This window comes from Bos indicus x Bos taurus, chromosome 1 (genome assembly GCF_003369695.1).
Source record: "Bos indicus x Bos taurus breed Angus x Brahman F1 hybrid chromosome 1, Bos_hybrid_MaternalHap_v2.0, whole genome shotgun sequence".
NCBI classification, from domain to species: Eukaryota; Metazoa; Chordata; class Mammalia; order Artiodactyla; family Bovidae; genus Bos; species Bos indicus x Bos taurus.
The window spans coordinates 72,237,847-72,258,844 of record NC_040076.1 but is presented as its reverse complement, the minus strand read 5'-3'; the positions used below and the strand labels follow the sequence as shown (position 1 = coordinate 72,258,844).

At 46.5% G+C, this 20,998-nt stretch overlaps 1 protein-coding gene and 1 long non-coding RNA gene across 3 annotated transcripts in view; one reads left to right on the top strand and one right to left on the bottom strand.

Moving 5' to 3' along the window:
* Positions 1-18,490, top strand: part of LOC113890183 — a 30,548-nt gene extending 12,058 nt beyond the window's left edge. For both annotated transcript variants that reach the window (XR_003510445.1, XR_003510440.1), the window contains exons 4-5: positions 9,983-10,047; positions 15,895-18,490. This is a non-coding gene — a long non-coding RNA (uncharacterized LOC113890183). The remainder of the gene's footprint in view (positions 1-9,982; positions 10,048-15,894) is intronic.
* Positions 17,576-20,998, bottom strand: part of XXYLT1 (xyloside xylosyltransferase 1) — a 173,198-nt gene continuing 169,775 nt past the window's right edge. The window contains exon 4 of the mRNA XM_027537931.1: positions 17,576-19,852. Coding sequence (XP_027393732.1) covers positions 19,456-19,852 — 397 coding nt within the window. The 3' untranslated portion in view covers positions 17,576-19,455. The remainder of the gene's footprint in view (positions 19,853-20,998) is intronic.

The window sequence follows — 20,998 nt, the reverse complement described above, 5'->3', positions numbered from 1 at the left end:
GTTTGGTCCTTTTTTCTCAGGATTACTTTGGCAATTCTGGGCCTTTTATTGACCAAAAAGTCAGTATTTTTTCTGTTGACTTAAAAAATATTTGCAACCTATGAGTTGAGATTTATGTTTTATTCAGTGGAAATTTGGGGGACTTCAAGCTTGGGAGACAGCATCTCAGGTAACCCTGAGAGAACTGCTCTGAGGAGGCAGGGCAGGGTGTGGGAGGAATCAGGTTATATTGAAGTTTGCAACAAAGGGCAGACAGTCTGAACATCAAAAGTATTTTTGTGAATTAAAGAGAAGGGGACGCAGAGGACGAGATGGTCAGATGGCATCACTGAGCCAATGGACGTGAGTTTGAGCAAGTTCTGGGAGATGGTGAAGGACAGGGAAGCCTGGTGTGCTGGAAGCCTGGTCATAGTCAGACACGACCGGGCAACAAGATATCTCAAGTTAAGGAACTTATTGCCTCTCTGTGTATAGGAAGATGCAAGAGTCTGGGCTCACTGAAATCATTCCTTTCATATGCATTTCAGGTATCTGGGGCCAGTATCCTGTGTTTTCACATCCTGAGTTCCTCAGTGCTTCAGCTTACTAGCTGCTGATCACTGGTATTCTCCTTCTCCAGTGCCCCAAAGGGCTGGAATCACTGATGACAATGACATTCTTATTTATTGACATGGCAGGAAATATTCCAATTCTTAGTTCTATATAAATCTTAGGATTGTTTGTTCTAGTTCTGTGAAAAATGTCATGGGTAATTTGATTGGGATCACATTAAATGTGTAGATTGCTCTGGGTAGCTTGGCCATTTTAATAATATTAATTCTTCTAATCAAAAAGCGTGGGACATCTTTCCATTTATCATATCAAATCATCTTCAATTTAATCCATCAATATCTTATAGTTCTTAGCATATAGGTCCTCCACTGACTTGATGAGGTTCATTCCTACATATTCTAACTTTTGATCCAATTTTATTTATTTTATAATTTTATTTGTTTATTTTTGGCTATGCTGGGTCTTCATTGCTGCCTCAGGCTTTCCTCTAGTTGTGGTGAGTGGGGGCTACCCTCTACTTGCAGTGTGCAGGCTTCTCACCGCTGTGGCTTCTCTGGCTGTGGAGCATGGACTCTAGGGTACTCGAGCTTCAGTAGTTGGGGCTCTTGGGCTCTATAGCACAGGCTCCATAGTTGTGGCACATGGGCTTAGCTGTTCTGAGGCATGTAGAATCTGCCTGGATCAAGGATTGAACCTGTTTCTCCTGCATTGAAAGACAGATGCTTTACCACTGAGTCACCAGGGAAGCCCTTGATGCAATTTTAAATGAGGTTGTTTTCTTACTTTCTCTTTCTGATATCTTATGAATAGTGTAAGGAAATGCAACAGATTTCTGTATGTTAATCTTGGATCCTGCTACCTTACTGAATTCATTTATTACTTTTAATAGCTTTTATATTGAGTCTGGAGGGTTTTCTATATGTAGTGTGTCATCTGCAAACACAATCTAATTTAAAAAGACTTTACTGCTTTCCACCTTTGTTTCTCACCCCCTCCCAGTTTCTGGTGATTTTTCTCAAATGTATCATCCAACCCTATTATTAAATTTTTTATTTTAGTATCATTTCTAATTTCCAAGAATACGTTATGATCTCTGGCTGTTCCTTTTTAAAATAGCTTCTATTTGTGTCTCATGAATTCAGTACCATCTCATCTTTTCTGAAGATATTATCATTAATTTTGACATTTTCTTTATCTCTGGGTATTATCTGCTTCTTCTGGGTGTCTTTTCCTGATTGTTTCGGTCTCTGTGTTTTACGTTGGAAGTTTCTCTCAAATATTTGCTGGAACTTGACTGTGCCTTTGTGTCCAAATGTTATGGGAAACTCAGGCACAGGTGGGATTAGAGACTGGCCAGCTGCTTTGTGGGGTGATCAGGTAGTCCATGGTATTTCCACTCAGGGCCCCCAAAGTCAATAGCTGCAGGTATTCTTGGGCATTTGAGTTTCTCTGGAGAATGCAAAGCTTCTCCTCCTCCTGCCAGCCCAAGTCAGACCCCTAGCTTTGGGGAAGAGGTTGTGGAAGGCTCATCTGTCAGGTTGCAGATTCTTGTGCTCCTTAGGTCCTAAGAATCCACAGATTCTTAGTCTGTGGTCCTTAGGGTTTCATCACTGCCCCCCACCCTCCTCTCAGCTCTCCCTGGTTCATTATTCAGAAAACAAAGTTCCAGTCTCCTGCCAGATTGCAGAAGGGGTACTCATTGGTGGGGATCTGGGCCAGGACTAGTTCTCTTTATACAGATTTTCAATATCCCCTCCCTGCTTTCAGCACCGTTTCCCTGATTCCACTCCCATCTTTCCTAACTAGTGCCTCCCACTTTGTTCCTCACAGGGGTTCTGCCAGGTGGACCAAATCCCTTCATGCTGGTACCCTCTGCCTTCAGACAGTAAGACTTGGGCTTTTCTACTAGCTGGTAAATTATTCCTCGTCCCTCTGTCTACTTCCAACCTTCATATATTGTGGTCTGGAGCTACAGACAACTCCTCGCTTCATCAGACTAGGAGTTCTATTCTAGGTTTTTGGTTTTTGGAGGAGGGGAAAGGATACAATATGTCCTGACTTAGCCATCCTGAAACCACAAATCTGACTCTCAGATGGATGGCTCATAACTGATCTCTCCCCTCAACTCTAACAGTATGTTTGAAACTTGTGTTTGGTTGTTTTTTTTTTTTTAAAGAAAACCTCACATTTGTCATCACCAAGACACGACTTTTTCTGCTCCTCTAAAAAAAATAAAAGGACTGCTTCTCTCTAAGTGTTCTCTATCTTAAAAAAGTAAAAGTCACTCAGTCATGTCCAACTCTTTGCGATCCCATGGACTGTAGCCTGCCAGGCTCCTCTGTCCAGGGAATTCTCCAGGGATCAATACTAGAGTAGATTGCCATTCTCTTCTCCAGGGGATCTTCCAACCCAGAAATCAAACCTGGTCTCCTGCATGGCAGGCAGATTCTTTACCACTAGTGCCATTGGGAAGCCCCATCTTAATAAAGGCATCTAGCAAATTGCTCGAGCCAAAAACAAGCTGTAATCCCCCTCTTTTATTCATCCCAGCCTGTCTGCAGCCCTTTTCCTTGGCAAGGCCTGGCTGCTTCCCCTTCAAAATATATCTTGTTCTTTGATTTCTTATTCCACCTTAACTGGTCACCAACCCAAGCCTCCATATTTTTATCACCATTTGCCTAAGCTATTTTATCACCTCCTAATTGGTCTTCCTCCTGACACACTTGACCACCTATAGTCTACTTTCTATACAATGACCAGATCATGTCACTTCCCTAATTCAAATTCTTCCCATCCCACTTTGTATAAAAGCTTCACTCCTGCCAGTAGCTGATGAGGCCCCCCTGATAATGGCCTCTCATTCTGCTCCTCTCCCTGCCCAGCCCTCTCCTGTGCCCTCAGCTACTCTGGCCTTCTGATGGTCCTTACCCGGTGCCTTTGTTCTTGCTGTTCCCTTTGCCTAGCATCCTCCTCCTCCAGATTTCACAGGGCTGCCTCCTCCATGCTCCGTTCCTGGTTCAGATGGCACCTATTTCCCTGCCCATTCTCTCTAAAGCAGCACCTCCCGCTACAGTAGTAGTAGCGGTAATGTTAGTCGCTCAGTCATGTCCGACTCTGTGTGACCCACGGACTGTAGCCCACCAGGCTCCTCTGTCCATCGGATCCTCCAGGCAAGAATACTGGAGTGGATTGCCATTCCCTTCTCCAGAGGATCTTCCTGACACAGGGGTCAATCCTGGGTCTTCTGCATTGCAGGCAGATTCTCTGCTGTTTGAGCTACAGGGAAGACCTTCCCACTACAGTAACTATCAAATCCCCTTTATTCCACTTGCCACCATGAAAGATGATCTTGTTTGTCTATTGGTTTCTTTCTTTATCATCGATCTCCTCCCTTTAGAAGAGAAGCTCCATGAGGGCAGGGACTGTGTCTGTCTTGATCACTACTATATCTCTAGTGCCTCAAACATATGTGATACACAGTAGGAACCAAATAAAGACTTGGTGAATGAGAGAATAGTTGGGAGCCAGGAGTCGTTTGCTATTGTACCAGTTCTATGACTTTCAAGCGAAGTGAGCTTAAGCAAAGAACTTGACCTCTCTGAGATTCCATTTTCCTCATAGGTACCATGGAGATAAAAACACACTGCTGTAAGGCTAAATGAAGTTGTGAAAGTGAAGACCCTCTCTAAGCATGTGTTTATGAACCATGAAGTCTTCTGAATGTGTACAGAAAGGTTCGCATTTGCAAACTTCCCCAGTAGCTCCATTTATCCCGAGAGGGAGTAGAACTGAAAGGAAGGCTGGGAAGAGAAGAGGGTAACTGAGTTTAATACCCTTGTTTCAGAGAGAAAGCCCGGCTGCCATTTATCCAGCGAGAAGCAGCTGGGTGGTGTGTCTATAGTAGTTACACACCCAGACTTGAGGCTTGTGGGGCTCCTGCGCTACCCCTGCAAGCTGAACCCAGAGGACGTCCGTCAACCTGGTGTCAGTCTGTGACCAAAGACCTCCTGGATTCAGGTCCAGAGCACCTGTAGTATTTGTTGATGGCATTTTTTAAAGAGAAATCAGAGGAAACACCGTCTGACATAGTATCTATTATCTTGGTTGGGTCAGGATGGTTCTTTCTCCATTTTGTGGAGATCATTAATCTTTTTAAAAATGTTGACTAGTTTTTTCTTAAAGGATATTGCCTTTTGCTTTCTAATGTGGCTTTTACTAATCCCCCTCCCTTCTTAGGGTTTCTGCCCACATGTGTGTCTTGATCTGGGAGTGGAACCACAATCAAATCCCTGCAGCAGCATGAGTTTGCATCAAGCCCCTTTTCACAACCTTTCAGCCAAGCCCAGCCTGATGCCTCTTCCCCAAACCATCCCCCGCCTCCTGGGTTTGTGTTTGCCTCTGAGATGCCCAGTGTGACCTTCTATAGTACTTTGTACAGGAAGTTGTGATTACCACATGGAAAGTGGGGAAGGGAGAGTGATGAGAGTATGAAATGGATTTTCATATGATCGTGATCCTACAGTCTTTTGAAAGGAGCCTCCTTCCTAGAAGTAGGCAGAGCATCCAGAACTAGAACCTGAAAATGCTCAGGTGTCAATGCGGTTAGTTGTAAAGGGCAGAGAAGGAACTTAGAGATCAAAAATCCCAGGGTTATCAGGGACACAAAGGTCAGGCTATGTGAGCTCCCATCTGTTGCTCAACATTCATCTCGTATCCTCTCAAAAGAGGCTGCAAGCCTCTGCTAGCATACCTCTGGTGATGTGGAGCTCACTACCTCTCTAAGCATCTCTTTCCCACTCTACCTGCACCTTAGGCTCTTCCTCCTTGCTCCTAGTGAGTACGGCTAATAGAACATTTGATGGCATCCTCCAGTTAGATACTGGGAATTTTGTGGGCAAAACAGTGGCCACAGGGACTGTTGAGCCCCAGGAACTCATTTAGCTTGATGAAAGGACTAATGTAAGCGCAGGGTATTCATTAAATGGGGACACAGAGGGAGCTTTCCTGCCTTGAGTGTTGTTTATCCCCAGGCCTCCACCCATCTCCCCCAGTTCAGCTCTGAGTCTGTGTCTTCCCAGTTGCCCAGTGCCCTCCCATCCCTTCCTTTGGCCCTAACTGGGATTCTGTGGTGTGGGCAACTCTGGGCCTCTCTCCACTCTTCCCTCTCACTCCCCAAATCCACTGGTGTCATTTTTCTTTGCTGCTCAAGTCGTGAGCACGGTGTTGACTTATTCATGCAGTCAAATGACAAAGACTGAATGAGCAGCCGCCATGTGCCAACACTGTGTCAGGTGCTGGGAGCACAAGGGTGCCAGGGTTCCTGCCTTCCAGGTGTACACAGATTACTGGCAGAGTTGGAAGACTGACAGGGCAGCAAGATTACAGTGGTGTCTGGGCAACAGACCCATGGGTGCCACATGACCCAGCCTTTTGTGGCATTTCCCATTATGTGGTCCAGCAGCCAAAATTAAACGCAAGAGCAAGGTCAATCTCTACTTATGTTCATGAAAAGGGGAGCAGGTGATCCCATTCATAACCCCCTGCCACCAGTGTCTCCATCTCTTACACTTTCTGGAAAACTCCTCACACATCATGGCATGCCCCCTGTGCTCTGGATCTCTCACTCATGGCTCTTACCTTAAAACAGGTCCTAGCACTTCTTTGTCCTTTCCCCCAAAAGTCCATGCCTCACAGCTGCCTGCCAAGGGGCTCCTGGACTCCTGCTTCCCTCTGCAGGTTGAGACAGGGGTTATAGGATACTCTAAGTCAGAGGGTCACGGTGCAGGAGATGGCGCCCACTGTTTGGCATGACTGCTTTCTCACACAAGAAATCCTTGACACATGAAATTCTCCACATTGTTACAGTTCAGTTCAGTTCATTTTAGTTCAGTCACTCAGTTGTGTCCAACTCTTTGCGACCCCATGAATCGCAGCACGCCAGGCCTCCCTGTCCATCACCAACTCCCGGAGTTCACTCAAACTCATGTCCATCGAGTCAGTGATGCCATCCAGCCATCTCATCCTCTGCCGTCCCTTTCTCCTCCTGCCCCCAATCCCTCCCAGCATCAGAGTCTTTTCCAATGAGTCAACTCTTCGCATGAGGTGGCCAAAGTACTGGAGTTTCAGCTTTAGCATCATTCCTTCCAAAGAAATCCCAGGGCTGATCTCCTTCAGAATGGACTGGTTGGATCTCCTTGCAGTCCAAGGGACTCTCAAGAGTCTTCTCCAACACCACAGTTCAAAAGCATCAATTCTTCGGCGCTCAGCTTTCTTCACAGTCCAACTCTTACATCCATACATGACCACTGGAAAAACCATAGCCTTGACTAGACAGACCTTTGTTGGCAAAGTAATGTCTCTGCTTTTGAAAATGCTATCTAGGTTGGTCATAACTTTTCTTCCAAGGAGTAAGCGTTGTTACAGAGGGATGCACAAGTCTGGTGATGACAGAGGAGGGATATCTAATTTCAGATGGGGTTCAGAGAAGGCTTCCTCCAGCCCTGAGCTGAGCCGTTATGGAGGAGCAGAGAGTGGGAAGGAAGAAAGAGAGCAAGGAGCAGGGAGGGGGCCTAAAGATAGAGCCATGCTGACTTTGGGCTCATTTTGGGAAACACAGGACTGGGCCATTTGTTTGCTCATCTTCAGACATTGTTGACTAGAAAGACTGGATGTGGATCAAATCAGGCTCTTCCCGTGAAGGCAATCCCACAGACTTGAGGCAGGCAGCTGTTCTCTGCACTTCATACATTTTCCAGTTCCTTCTCTTTTGGTACCAAGTGACTGCAACTGCAGGCTTCAGACTCCCCCACTAAATAGGTAGGTCAAGGGTAGTCAGCTCTACCCCATTTGCCTCACCCAGACTCTCTGCCTGGGGTCTTCCCCCTGACTTGGTGACTCCCTAGAATATGAAGATGCCAGGTTGGATTTTATTTTTATGTATTTATTAAAGTATAGTTGATTTAAAATATTGTGTTTAGGTCTTTAGCAAAGTGATTCAGATATATATATATATATATATATATACATACATACACACACACACACACACACACACATTTCCAGTTATTCTCTGTTATAGGTCTTTGTAAGATTCAATATAGTTCCCTGTACTGTACACGAAATCTTTGTTGCATATCTATTTTATGCTTACTATTTTGTATCTGTTAATTTTGTATCTCACACTGCTAACTTATCCCCCTCCCTTTCCATGTTGGTAACCATAAGTTTGTTTTCTTCTCATTCAGTTTTGGCTGCTCTGGGTCTTTGTTGCTGCACGCGGGCTTTCTCTAGTCACAGCGAGCAGTGGGTGCTCCTCGTTGTATACAGGCTTCTCACTGCAGTGGCTTCTCCTGTCGTGGAGCACATGCTCTAGGTGGACGGGCTCAGTAGTTGTGGCACACGAATTTTGTTGCCCTATGGCATGTGGAATCTTCCCAGACCAGGGATGGGATCAAACCTGTGTCCCCTGCATTGGCAGGATGATTCTTGCCCACTGTACCATCAGGAAAGTCCCGTAAGTTTGTTTTCTATGTCTGTGAGTCTTCTTCTGTTTTGTATGTATATTCATTGGTATTATTTTTCAGATTCCAAATATAAATAATATATTTGCCTTTCTCTGCCTGACTTACTTCACTTAGTATGATAATCTCTAAGTCTGTCCATGTTGCTGCAAATGGCAATATTTTGTTCTTTTTAATGGCTGAGTAATATTCCATACCACATCTTCTTTATCTGTTCATCTATTGATGGACATTTAGGTAGATTCCTTGCTTTGGCTACTGTAAATAGTATTGCTATGAACACTGGGGTGCGTGTATCTTTTCAAATTAGAGCTTCATCTTTCCTAGGAGTGGGATTGCTGGATCATATGGTAGTTCTAGTTTTAGTTTTTTAAGGAACTTCCATACTGTTTTTCATAGTGGCTGCACCAACTTAACATTCCCAACAACTTAACACTCCCTCACTAGCATTTATCATTTGTAGACTTTTTGACGATGGCCATTCTGACTGGTGTGAGGTGTTGCTTGCTTCATTGTGGTTTTTATTTGCATTTCTCTAATAATTAGAGAAATTAATTATCTCTTCATTGCCAGCTGGTCATTTGCATGTCTTCCTTTAAGAACTATCTAAGTCTTCTACCCATTCTTTGACTAGATTGTTTGTTTTTGATACTGAGTTGTATGAGCTCTGGGTGTATGTGTGTGTATATATATGTGTGTGTGTACTGCTCATATCACACAGAGTGTGGTATATTAGCTCTCCAAGGATTGAACTTGAGCCCCCTGCATCAGAAGCACAAAGGTTTAACTACTGGACTGCCAGGGAAGTCCCTATATATTTTGGATATTAACCCCTTGTTGCCTGTAATATTTACAAACATTTTTTCTCATTCCTTAGGTTGTCTTTCTGTCTTGTTTATGGTTTCCTTTGCTATGCAAAAGCTTTTAAGTTTAATTAGGTCCCATTCATTAGGTTTTAAAGTATATTAATCCATAACTGAATCTACTCACTTTAGATTGGCAATCATATAGGCTGAAACACATTCTAAGAGATCTACATTTTTTTACTCCTCTCCCCACATTCTGTGTTTTTGATGTTCTACTTCTTCATGTTTATCCTTTTGCTACTGTTGTGGTTATCATAGCTTGTACAGTTTTGATTACATTTTAACATATGTACTGGCTTATTTAAGTGATCTTCAGTCCTTTATGGGACTTCCCCAGTGACTCACAGAGTCGGACACGACTGAAGTGACTTAGCAGCAGCAGCAGCAGCCAGTGGCTCAGTGGTAAAGAGTCCACCTGCAATACAGGAGAAGCAGAGACACAGATTTGACCCCTGGGTCAGGAAAATCCCATGGAGAGGGAAATGGTAACCCACTCTTGTGTTTTTGCCTGGAAAATCCCATGCACAGAGGAGCCTGGCGGGCTACAGTCCACAGGGGTCATAAAAGAGACACAAACGAGCGACTAAATAACAACAATCCTTTATATTAATTTGCCTTTCCTATTGTGATTTTCCCTTTCCTATAGATTCTTATTTCTTTTCTAACTAGAAAAGATCTTTCAATATTTCTTGTAGGGTAGATGTAGTATTGTCGTATTCTTTTAGTTTTTGCTTGTCTGAGAAATTCTTTCTCTCTCTGACTATTCTAAATGATCATCTTGCTGGGTAGAGTATCCCAGGTTACCTGTTTCCCTCTCAAGACTTTGAATATAACATGCCACTCCCTCTGGCCTGCAAGTTTGTATAGAGAAGTCAGCTGATTTTCTTTTTTTTTTTTTAGGTTCCAGTTTTTTCCCAAGAGAAAAACTGACTCTCTTTTCTCTTGTTGCGTTTAGAGTCTTCTCCTTAATTTTTGCCATTTTAATTGGGAGTAGTTCCTCTACTTTTTCATTGTACTTAACTTCCTCTGTCTCTTTGAGTTTAGGAGCACTGGTTACCTACTGTGGTCTTGAAGAGCTGTTTTCATGTGGGACCATCCCCGTGTAGATGGTGAGTCCAGTATTATTGGTGCAAGGGCTGTTGGGTATGGATGCCAGCCGGGTCTCTTCTCAGAGTGTGCTGGCCATCACCACCCTTGGCGGCAGGTGTGATTGGCATTGTGGTCACCAGAGCCTGCAATGGATGTTGGGCAGGGCCTCCTCTTTCCCTTGTGGCTATTGTAGCCCTGTCAGGGGTGGGGGTCTGCTCCCAAGTTATTGGAGTAGAAGCCATGAGGCTCTGTTGCCATTGAATGCATGCTCTGTCTGAACAGAGACAGTCACTGAAGCAGGTGAGCCTTGTGTGGTCACAGAACCCATATGCCACCTGTGCAGCATCCATGGTTCTGCCCAGAAGCAGACCAAGGTCATGTCCATTTCTCCATTGTGTTTGTCTGAACCTAGTGCTAGGCTGTGGTGTGGACAGGTTGGTGCTGGGGGTTGAGGTGCTGTGGCTGCAGGAATTGAGGTGGTAGATGCTGCTGCCCCCTTGGCAGGTTTCTCCCGGGACATGTGTGCCCCAGGTGTGACTTCAAGCTGAGGTGTGGGGTGGGAGACGCTGAACCACTGCAAACACCCCCCAGGGGCTGTCCACCTGAGGCAGTCTCTGTGGCCCCACCTGGTATGAGCTCTGACAAAGCTGGATGTAGCCAGACCCGCACCCACCATGTGCAGGCCAAGAAAGCCTGCCCCTGCCATGAGCGTGCTGACAGGCTCCAAGGTTCAGACTAGACCACACCCCAGGCCCTCCAGGCTGTCTCCATGTAGCTAAACTGAGTCCTCCAGGGCCCATTTGCCTGAGATTCAGCACCTAGCAGCTGCATTTACTAGCAGCCCAGTCTGGCAGGCGTTCTGGATGGGCTGAGGCTGTTGGCACCAGTCCGTCTTCACACTGACTGTGAGCAAGCCAGCATACACCCCAGCCCCTCTATCTGTCCCACTGGACCTCCCAACAGGCAAGGGGGCTCCCCAGGGCCAGAGCCTGCCCATGTGGAGCCTCTCTCTTTTATAGATCCCTCCCAGGGGATTTGGCCCCATTCTGATATCTTTTTTTTTTCTTCCCTACCTGGTTACGTGGAGATCTTTCTTGCAGCTTTGTTTGTATGAGAGTTCTTCTGCCAGGCTCCAGTGTGTTTTCTCCGAGAATCGTTCCACATGTACATTTTTTTAAAATGTGTTTATGGGGAGAAGTGAGCTCCACATCCTCCTACTCCACTATCTTGATCCCTCCTCCCCAACTTGAGTTCCAGCTAGGCCTTGAATTACAGACTCTGGTCCAACTCCTTTCTGTTACGAAGGATGCAAGTATGGTTAGAGGTGGGATGTAAGTTGCTCTGGGTCACATGGCAAGTTGGTTGGCTGTGCGGGGCAAGACTGAGAATCCTAGTAGCCCAAACCCCAGTGAGAACAAAGTCCTTAGCTCATACTTACCCACAGAGCTCAGGGAATTTCCTCAGCCCTAGAAAGTGGTAGCTCCCTTTATTTATAGTAGTAATAGCCACCATGGACCACCACTGGAATTCTGGTCCATGAATTGGGACCTGAGACTATGATACTTACGTTATTTCACTTAGTCCTCACAGCGGCCAGCAGATGGGTGTAATTGGGAGGCTCAGAGAGGTCAAGTATGTTCCCCCAGGGCTACACAGCTGTGGTCTCTCTCACCAGGGGTTGGGATTCTTATCGCGTCCTCCAGGCTGCATCCCTAACCCCTAGTCTGGATCCTAGGTTACCCCTCTGTGTGCACCCACAGCTCCCTCTCAGAGCACCCATGGCAGTAAGGCTGCCTCAGTGTGAGGATTTCCGCTGAAGTGGGGACTGGCTCATGCTCTTCACCACTGTGACCCCAGCATCTAACACACAGCGGGCGCTTGGTAAATATCCATGACACAGAAAGATGAACAGTGTCACGCTGGGCAATCGGCTTGGATGCCCCTCCTCCAAAGCCCATGCTGTCTGTACAGAACTGTTCCTCCATCCGTCCCCCTCCAGTGAGCAGGAGGCAGCCCCAGCAGAGGCTCACAACTCTGACATCATCCCTGGCAACAGCAGATGCCCCCTTGGTTTGAGGAGGTTCCTAAACTTTGCAGAGCACCCCACCTGTCAAGATGGCCAAGGTCTTGCTCTTCCTGCCAAGTGGTGTCCCTACAACCTTGAGCCACACTTATGTCTTGGAAAGCACAGAGGCAGGTGGGCCACTGGGCTCCCACAGGGATTCGAGTCTGGAGGGAAGGGAATATAGATATGGCCTTGCTCCCAGCAGATGAGCTTCCCTGATTTTGCCATAGGATTGGCTTGGCACTGCAGAGCAAGCTGGGCTGTAACAACAGGGCAGTGTCATCAGGGAGCCTGGGCTTCTGCTCAGAGACAGGGGCCAGGAAGCCCTGAAGAATGCAGAGCTGAAGCAGGTAATGCCCCCAACTGAAGGACTTGGAGAGAAAAAGCAAAGGGTAGTTCAGAGGAAAGCCAAGGAAGAAGATGCAGAAAGAGGGCAGTGGGCAAATGGGCTGCAGGGTTAGGGCTTCCAGAGTGGACGCTGGCGTGCTGCTCCGACTCCCCCTGGGGCAGCCTGTGTAGTGACTTGATGGGAAAAGGGCTGAAGGCCCTACCACCAGGCTCCAACCAGGGCTCCTCTGCGAGCTGGTTCCAGCTCCAGAGCTCTGTGCGGAACTGGCTGAGGCTTTCCCATAACTGCCTGAAAGCCCAGCTTTTCCCTGTCTGGTCCTGGTCTGGCTGTCTCCCACAGAACCCTCCCCAGAGAGCCTCTGGCACATAAGTCTCCACCTCAGCGCCTGCTTCCTGCAGGGTGGTGGTGGAGGGGGGAGCAGCAGAAGCCCTGTAGAGAGAGGTGGGGAGCAGTGTTAGATTGCAGCACACAGGCGTTTGGACACAGGATGAAACAGTGGGAGCCACAAATGGGAAGTTTCAAAGCACATGGGGTTACAGGAGGTCCCGGGAGTACCTGGGGAAGAAGGCTGGGCCTGGGGAAGAAGGCTGGGCCTGGGAAGGCAGGCGGGAGAGGAGAGGTCATAGGGGCACCCAGAGGGATGCTGGAAGGGAGGGGAGTTGTCACAGCTTTCTGGATTAAAGATAAGGTTAGTTTTTCTGAAAGGTGGGACGAGATGGACCCAAAACCTGTGAAGTTTTCTGTCCGAGACTGTGAACAAGGACTTACATATTTCAAAGCATGTTTTCACTTAGACTTGGAAGATTATAGACATCTCTGCCACTTTATGGCTCAGATCGTTGCCAACAAAAGAGGATTACCCACATCTCTGACAGCATAACTTCCATCAAAGAAATTCTACACACACCTAGCAGGAGCTCTTAGCTCAGCTTTGTGTTTTGGAGAAAGGCATACTCTGTGCTGTGGGAAGTGCCAGGCCCAGGCTGAATGAGGGTTAGAGGGCTGGAGTTTCCTGGCTGCCTGGGATGTGAGAGGAGGCTTTCCTGAGAGACGGCAGGATGCTGTAATGGCGGGCGGGGTGGGACACTGGGTTCTTCCCAGGGCAGCTTGGTATGATTCTTGTCTTTCCTTTTGTTGATGTGGTCTGTCACATTGATTTTGCATTTGTTGAACCATTCTTGCAACCCTGGTACGAATCCAGCTAGATCATGGATTGATCCCTTTTATGTATTGATGGCTTGGTTTACTCATATTTTGTAGAGAATTTTTCATCCATATTCATCAAAGATATTGACCTGTGATTTTATTTGTAGTGTCTCTTACCTGGTTTTGTATCAGGGTGATGGTGGCTTCATAGAATAACTTTGGGAGTGTTCCCTCCTCTTTTAATCATTTGGAAGAGTTTGAGAAGGATCTGTGTAAGTCCTTCGTATGTTTGGTAGACTTCCCCAGTGAAGCCATCTGGTCCTGGACTTTTGTTTGCAGGGTTTTTTTAAAATCACAGATTCAATTTCACTTCTGGCAATCCATCTGTTCAAATTATCTGTTTCTTTTTGACTTGCTTTTGGCACCCAGAGGGTCTCCACACTGGGGCCAGAAACGCCCCAGGCTCCATGTTTCATGATACTGCTCAGGCCTGTGTACAGGAAGTGAGGCTCCGGGGAGGACTGGAACAAATCCCATCAGGGAAGGGGGCACTGGAGATGGCAGCTGGCCTCTAAGTCACTGAGTATGTGGGGTGCTCAACATAGCTGCAGGGTCTGCATGGAGCAGACAGGTCTCCCTCAGAATGGGGGTACACCTGGAGACACCCTGGGAGCCGAGCCAGCCCCAGTTAAAGAAGCCTTCACGGCAGAAGGGTTTCTGATCTTTGCAGGCACTTCAGGGGGTAACCGGTCCACTCAATGTGTCCTGAGACACCTCCATTGGGCTCCCAGGTTGGGGGCTCAAGGCTGAGGCCACCCATCCAGGGTGAGACCCATGGGGGTGTGGGTCCACCTCTAGAGCAGCTCTGATTTGGAGGCCCTTTGGGAACTAGTCACATAAGCTGAAAGCTCAGATGAGATTTTAGCTGCCATAACTAAATCAGTAGGCTATAAGCAGAGGGGCGGGGGCTCAGGGAAGGCAATTGGATCTCTCTGGATTTTAAATACCAATCCAGCCCCCCCAGTTTGTCTGTATTCTTTTGCCTATCCCAATTTTGTTTTTTTTTTTTTCAGTTCAGTCACTCAGTCACGTCCAACTCTTTGTGACCCCACGAACTGCAGCGCACCAGGCCTCCCTGTCCATCAACAGCTCTCAGTTTATCCAAACTCATGTCCATTGAGTGGGTGATGCCATCCAACCATCTCATCCTCTGTCGTCCCATTCTCCTCCTGCCCTCAATCTTTCCCAGCATCAGGGTCTTTTCAAATGAGTCAGCTCTTTGCATCAGGTGGCCAAAGTACTAGAGTTTCAGCTTCAGCATCAGTCCTTCCAATGAACACCCAGGACTGATCTCCTTTCAGTCCAAGGGACTCTCAAGAGTCTTCTCCAACACCACAGTTCAAAAGCATCAATTTTTCGGTGCTCAGCTTTCTTCACAGTCCAACTCTCACATCCATACATGACTACTGGAAAAACCATAGCCTTGACTAGACAGACCTTAGTTGACAAAGTAATGTCTCTGCTTTTTAATATGCTGTCTAGGTTGGTCTTAACTTTCCTTCCAAGGAGTAAGCGTCTTTTAATTTCATGGCTGCAATCACCATTTGCAGTGATTTTGGAGCCCCAAAATAAAGTCTGCTACTGTTTCCACTGTTTCCCCATCTATTTGCCATGAAGTGATGGGACTGGATGCCATGATCTTAGTTTTCTGAATGTTGAGCTTTAAGCCAAACTTTTCACTCTTCTCTTTCACTTTCAACAAGAGGCTCTTTAATTCTTCAGTTTCTGCTATAAGGGTGGTGCCATTTGCATATCTGAGGTTATTGATATTTCTCCCAGCAATCTTTGATTTCAGCTTGTGCTTCATCCAGCCCAGCGTTTCTCATGATGTACTCTGCATAGAAGTTAAATAAGCAAGGTGACAATATACAGCCTTGACGTATTCCTTTTCCTATTTGGAACCAGTCTGTTGTTCCATGTCCAGTTCTAACTGTTGCTTCCTGACCTGCATACAGGTTTCTCAAGAGGCAGGTCAGGTGGTCTGGTATTCCCATCTCTTTCAGAATTTTCCACAGTTCATTCTGGGGGTGGGCGCATGCTAACAGTACTTTTTGAGTGAGTTTCAGTTTGGATGGTCATAAACCCAAGGTTGGTGACTGAGTGGAGGTCTGGGGTTTCTGCATTTGATTTTAACTTCCTGCCGTGAGCACACCAACGAATGCAGACAAACATGTTACTCCCAACAGAGCCAGGGCAGGGTGCTGCTCAGAGATTGAGGCTCGTCCCTTTACCCCCTTGTTTTCACAGATGAAAAAATTGAGCCAAGGTGGAAGGGGTTTACCCAGGGACCCCCAATCTCCTGGACACATCTAGGCCTCTGCAGAGTGGTATGCTAAAAAAAAATATTGGATGGCCTACAAGCAAGCATCTGATCATGCACTGGGTTTAGGAATGACACTTAATGTACCCCAAATGGCTCATTTATTATTTTTAAGATGTGTTAAAAAAATAAAAATAAAAATGTTTTAAGTAGCAACTCTTAAGATTTCCCCTGCATTTATGTTTTATTTCTCAGCCTTACACATCTCTTTGCTTCCAACAACACTGTTTAGAGAGAGTTCTTGTTATCTATGTCTATAAATGAGGAAAGAGGTGATCCTGCTTGTCCAAGATGGCCCAGGGGGTTGGGGGAAGAACACAGGCTCACAGCCAGGCCTGATTCAGGCGAGAGGTTCTCTCTATGGTACTACTTGCTTGGAAATCTCTGCTTGCCCTGCCAGACTCCATGTTCAGCCCAACCTTGGGTCTCCATCCGGAGATCAGGTATGATGATGAGTAGAAACCTAGCTGCACTTGCCCCCTAAGCCGGGAGCCCCCCTGCACCAGCATGCACACTGTGCCTTGATGAGATGTTATGGAAAGGGGGGTGCTATAGTTAGGTTCTGACACATACAAAAATAAATCTCTTTAATAAGCCTGCAAGTCTCCCAAAGGCCATTGTCATTTATGTACACACAAAAGATGACAGTATCAGAAGTGAAAGCAGAGTCTGGAGATGCTATTATTAGGTTTTTTATTTGGAAAACTAGGGCATCCATAGGGAAAGTAGAAAACCCAGAGCCTGTTTACCCAAGATTATTTTCTTATGGATGACAGTAACCAGAGCCAGCAGTGAACTGTAAGGTGGTCAGGATGATGCTTGCCTGTAATTGGAGGGAAGGTGTGTGGCTAGAATTTTACAGCCTTTACTGTGTGTTTCACTATGGAAAAGATACAAGTAAATACAGAAGATTAAAGAGCATCTTAATCCTACTACCCAGAAAGGTTCTCTTTTTGGACTTCATTTCCAATCATACCTACAGGCCTATGCTCCACTCACAAGGCAAATTAAACAGCACAGTGATTTTTGCGCTGCATTGATCATTTGTTGTTATTTAGTCGCTAAGTCATGTCCAACTCCTTTGTGATCCCTTGGGACTGTGGCCCACCAGGTTCCTCTGTTCATGGGATTTCCCAGGAAAGAATACTGGGGTGGGTTGCCTTGCTTATAACAGGATCCCAGTCAGGTACAAGCCTTCCAGGATTTGTCAAAGAGTTGCTCATGGAAAAACTCAGGAGCACACGATGGCTTTGTTGTTCTGGCTGGGTTTCCTGTTGTTATTTTGCTGTTCACCATGGAGTTGTAAGGTCCAGGTTATTCAAGATAGAGAAGGGGGAAGCTCCTGCTTAGGTAATCGCAAAGGTAAACAAGATTTTGTTTGGCTTGTGCCCATTTTGATCAGTTTATTGCTTTTTCCTTGCAATGATAAAGTCCACTCAAGCTATAGAAACATTTTAACTACTGAAACTACTTCAGGAAAAATACTTTGCTATTATGAGTCTAAAATCCTCTAGTGTTTCATTCACTTTTCCCCATTAAAATAATTGTTTTTTAATGTGTTTGAAACATGATTTTTTTAGGCATTGAACTAAGGAAACACAGAACAGGCTCTGTCTCAATATATTTACATACCATATATGTAATTTAAAAAATAAAATTAGGATCATTAATACATATAATTTTATATTTTGCATTCTTAATAGCATATTATAAGCATTTTTCAAGGCATTATTTTTCAAAGAAAAATTTGTAATGCCTAAAGTATTCCATTATACAGCTATAACACACATTACTTATCCACTCTGCTATTCAGCATTTTGTTACTGCCAATTTTTTTCTATTATAAAAAAGGTTGTGATAAACAATGACTCTGTCCACATCTCTTGTTATTTTCTTACAATAAATTTTAGAATCTGAATTACATTCATGAATCTTAGTGTGTGTGATCACACACATAATACAATGCTTGGCACACAGCAGGCATTCAATATTCAGTGGCTCTAACTAGGAAGTCAAGTACCTAACAGAACAGTCTTGTTCTGTCAGAGCTGAGAGTTAGAGAGACATGTGCGCCATTTTATCAGGGGACGACATAGCCAGATACTTAGGGGTAAGCAGATGAGAACTGATGGGGGCAGTTTTGCTCCCAGAAGCAGACAGGCCTGCCAATACCTAGAATGAAATGATTCTCTGTTTTGAGTCCAATACAACCTTCTTCAGACATTCTCCCCCTTAGGCCCTAGAGACCCACTTGTAAGCCCGCTTAGATAGTCATGTGGGGAGGGAGACTCTGAATGACACTGATCACACTTTTGATTCAGGTCCTTCAGGAAACTGATTAGAGAGCAAACAGCATAAATCACTGTGTTCTCAAAGATTATTTATTAACTATTCTCACTCATGGTAGGAAAAAAAAAAAAAGTAAATGAAACTGATATAAGATGAAAGCCAACATTTCTTCCCCAAATACCTCAGCTGGATTATACAGAACGGACCACTATGGGCTTCACGTTTACAGCTCACTTACAGAACTCAGAAAGCAGAAATCAAGAAATGACAGCCTAATTTTCTTCTAAGGTATGGGGTCTCACCTGGTGCAATAAAGTCATGAGGATGATTCTTCTGAATGAAAGGTTAGAATGCTTATAAGTCTAAGAGTGACATCCCTGCCAAGTCACAAGGTTACATTCAGGTACCGCTGGGCTAGCTCCCTTCGGAATGAGTCTTCCCAATCTAGACAATCCTGTCCTTGGGGCTGGCCAATCACTGTTCCTTGACGGCAGATTTGATCTCTGAGCAGAATCTGATCACCTGGAGCTGGCTTGGATGATTAAGGAATAATGAGGTTCTGTGATGCAGTTGGGAGATGAATGCTGTGAAGGCTCAAATAATGAGACCAGGTTTCTTATGTGGCCACAGTTGGTGGTGACCTTTACACCTGCACCAGGCGCCATGAGCACTGTGAGAATAACCACACGGCCTCCCAAGAGCGTGTGTGAGGGCTAGCATTCCTTTGGATGCTTAAACTCTGGGATGGTTGTTAAAACCCTGGCTCACGCATTTAAAGCTCACTAGGAGCTACCCCAGTACTGTTTGTTCTGTCTCGCCTGTCAATTTAAAGTAAATTTATATTTGGTCTATGAAAGCCCAGTTCTTAAAAGGATTTCCAGCCTTTGGGGGCTGAAGGCAAGGGGCACCGTTTTGTTTTCTTCCTTCTTTTCAAACGTTTGCTTCCTAGCCCACTCGAAGAGGTCTGTGTGTGTGTTCTTCACAACGTCTGGCTCCTGGAGGCAAAAGGTCCAGAGCACCAGTGGGGTGCAGGCCAGGCACCCCCGGGCGGCCTCAGACAGCACCCCTGGGTGGGGGAGCCGCAGCACCTGATCACAAGGACGTCCTGCAGTGTCTCTCTAGGAGTCCAAATGCTGTCCCAGGCCTGCACGAGAGGCGCCCAGATTCTGAGCCCGAGGGCACGGCGGCCGGGGCGGGGCCTAGGCCTCTGGGATCGGGGTGTTGCAGTTCCCGTGGTAGATCTTGACGTGGCCCTCGCACCGGAAGTAGGCGTCGAAGACGTCGCTGTAGCCATGATCCCTCCACCAGGTGCAAAGCTGCCGGTTCCAGGTACAGTCCAGCACGTGGAAGAGCTCAGGGTGTTCCATGCCGATCATGGTGAAGAAGTCCTGGTCCCCGAGGTGACCCCGGAAGTGGTACTTGTCGGCCAGCTGCTGCACCTGCGCCGGCTCCAGCAGGCGGTCGTACAGCGGGGACTGGCGCATGGCCTCCAAGTTCAGCAGCATCACCCCGCTGTTGAAGCCTGGGAGCCCCTCGGGGGGAGGGCTCCCGACCCGCGTCTTGGGGTTATCATGGCGGAACTGCCAGAATGTGTGCCTAGGAGGGGGAAGAGAACAGATTTAGCCTGATGTGCATGTGAGAAACAGCCTGCGAGCTCATTTCCCTGGGTCTTCACAAACACCCCAGAGGGAGGGTCCACTGCCACTGCGGTTTTACAGCCACCAGACCTGAGACAGTCTGAGGTTCAGAACCTGCCTCACGCCCCCAGTAGGAGGTAGAGCCGGGCCAAGTCGTCTCCTGAGTCTCAGCCTCACTGTTCTTCCCAGAACCCTGTGATGACTTGTCTCCATCCATTACGTCTGTACAGACTTAGGGAGCACCAGGCACTGCACCCTAGAGACAGGTGCTCTCAGAGACAATACGTCAACCTCATACTGCACAGAGGTCAGGGACCTGCCCAAAGCCATACAGCCAGCAAGCAGCACAAGCAGGGACTCAACCCAGGCCTCCTCTGCCAGTGTCCACTTTTGAGGACAGCAGCAATCCAGGTGGAACCTTCCACCCCTGTTTTTGTTTGTGATTGTGAAAATGAGAGGAGAGAGAGAACTGGGGGAGCAATTCTGAATGGTGATCAGGTATAGACAGAGTTCAACATAGGCTGAATCAAAATCATTTTTTGCTTTAGAACAAACCTCTTTATTAAGGTTAAACATAGGCTGAATCAAAATCATTTTTTGCTTTAGAACAAACCTCTTTATTAAGGGCATACGCATGAGCCAGAGTGAAAGCAGCTGTCAGACAGCCGGGTGGTGGTGGTTTAGTCGCTCATTGTGTCCGACTGTGACCCCATGGACTGTAGCCCACCAGGCTCCTCCGTCCATGGGATTTTTCCCAGGCAAGAATACTGGCGTGGGTAGCCATTTCCTCCTCCAGGGGATCTTCACAACTCAGGGATCAAACCCACATCTCCTACATTGCTGGTGGATTCTTTACCCCTCAGCCACCTGGGAAGCCCAGGACAGCCAGGTGGAATTATGGCAATTTTAGAGAGCAGCATGACTCAATCTCAGTCTCTCTCTAGGCAGATTTAGAAATCCAGTCTAGGTATACAGCTCATGGGATATTAGAACCAAGGGGCCAAATGCTTCCATCTGGAGAAGGGAAGTCAGACCCAGAAACCTCTCTGTGGGTGATGGGGTGAGAGCACTACCCACTCTTTTCTCCGGCCTCTTTAATATCAAG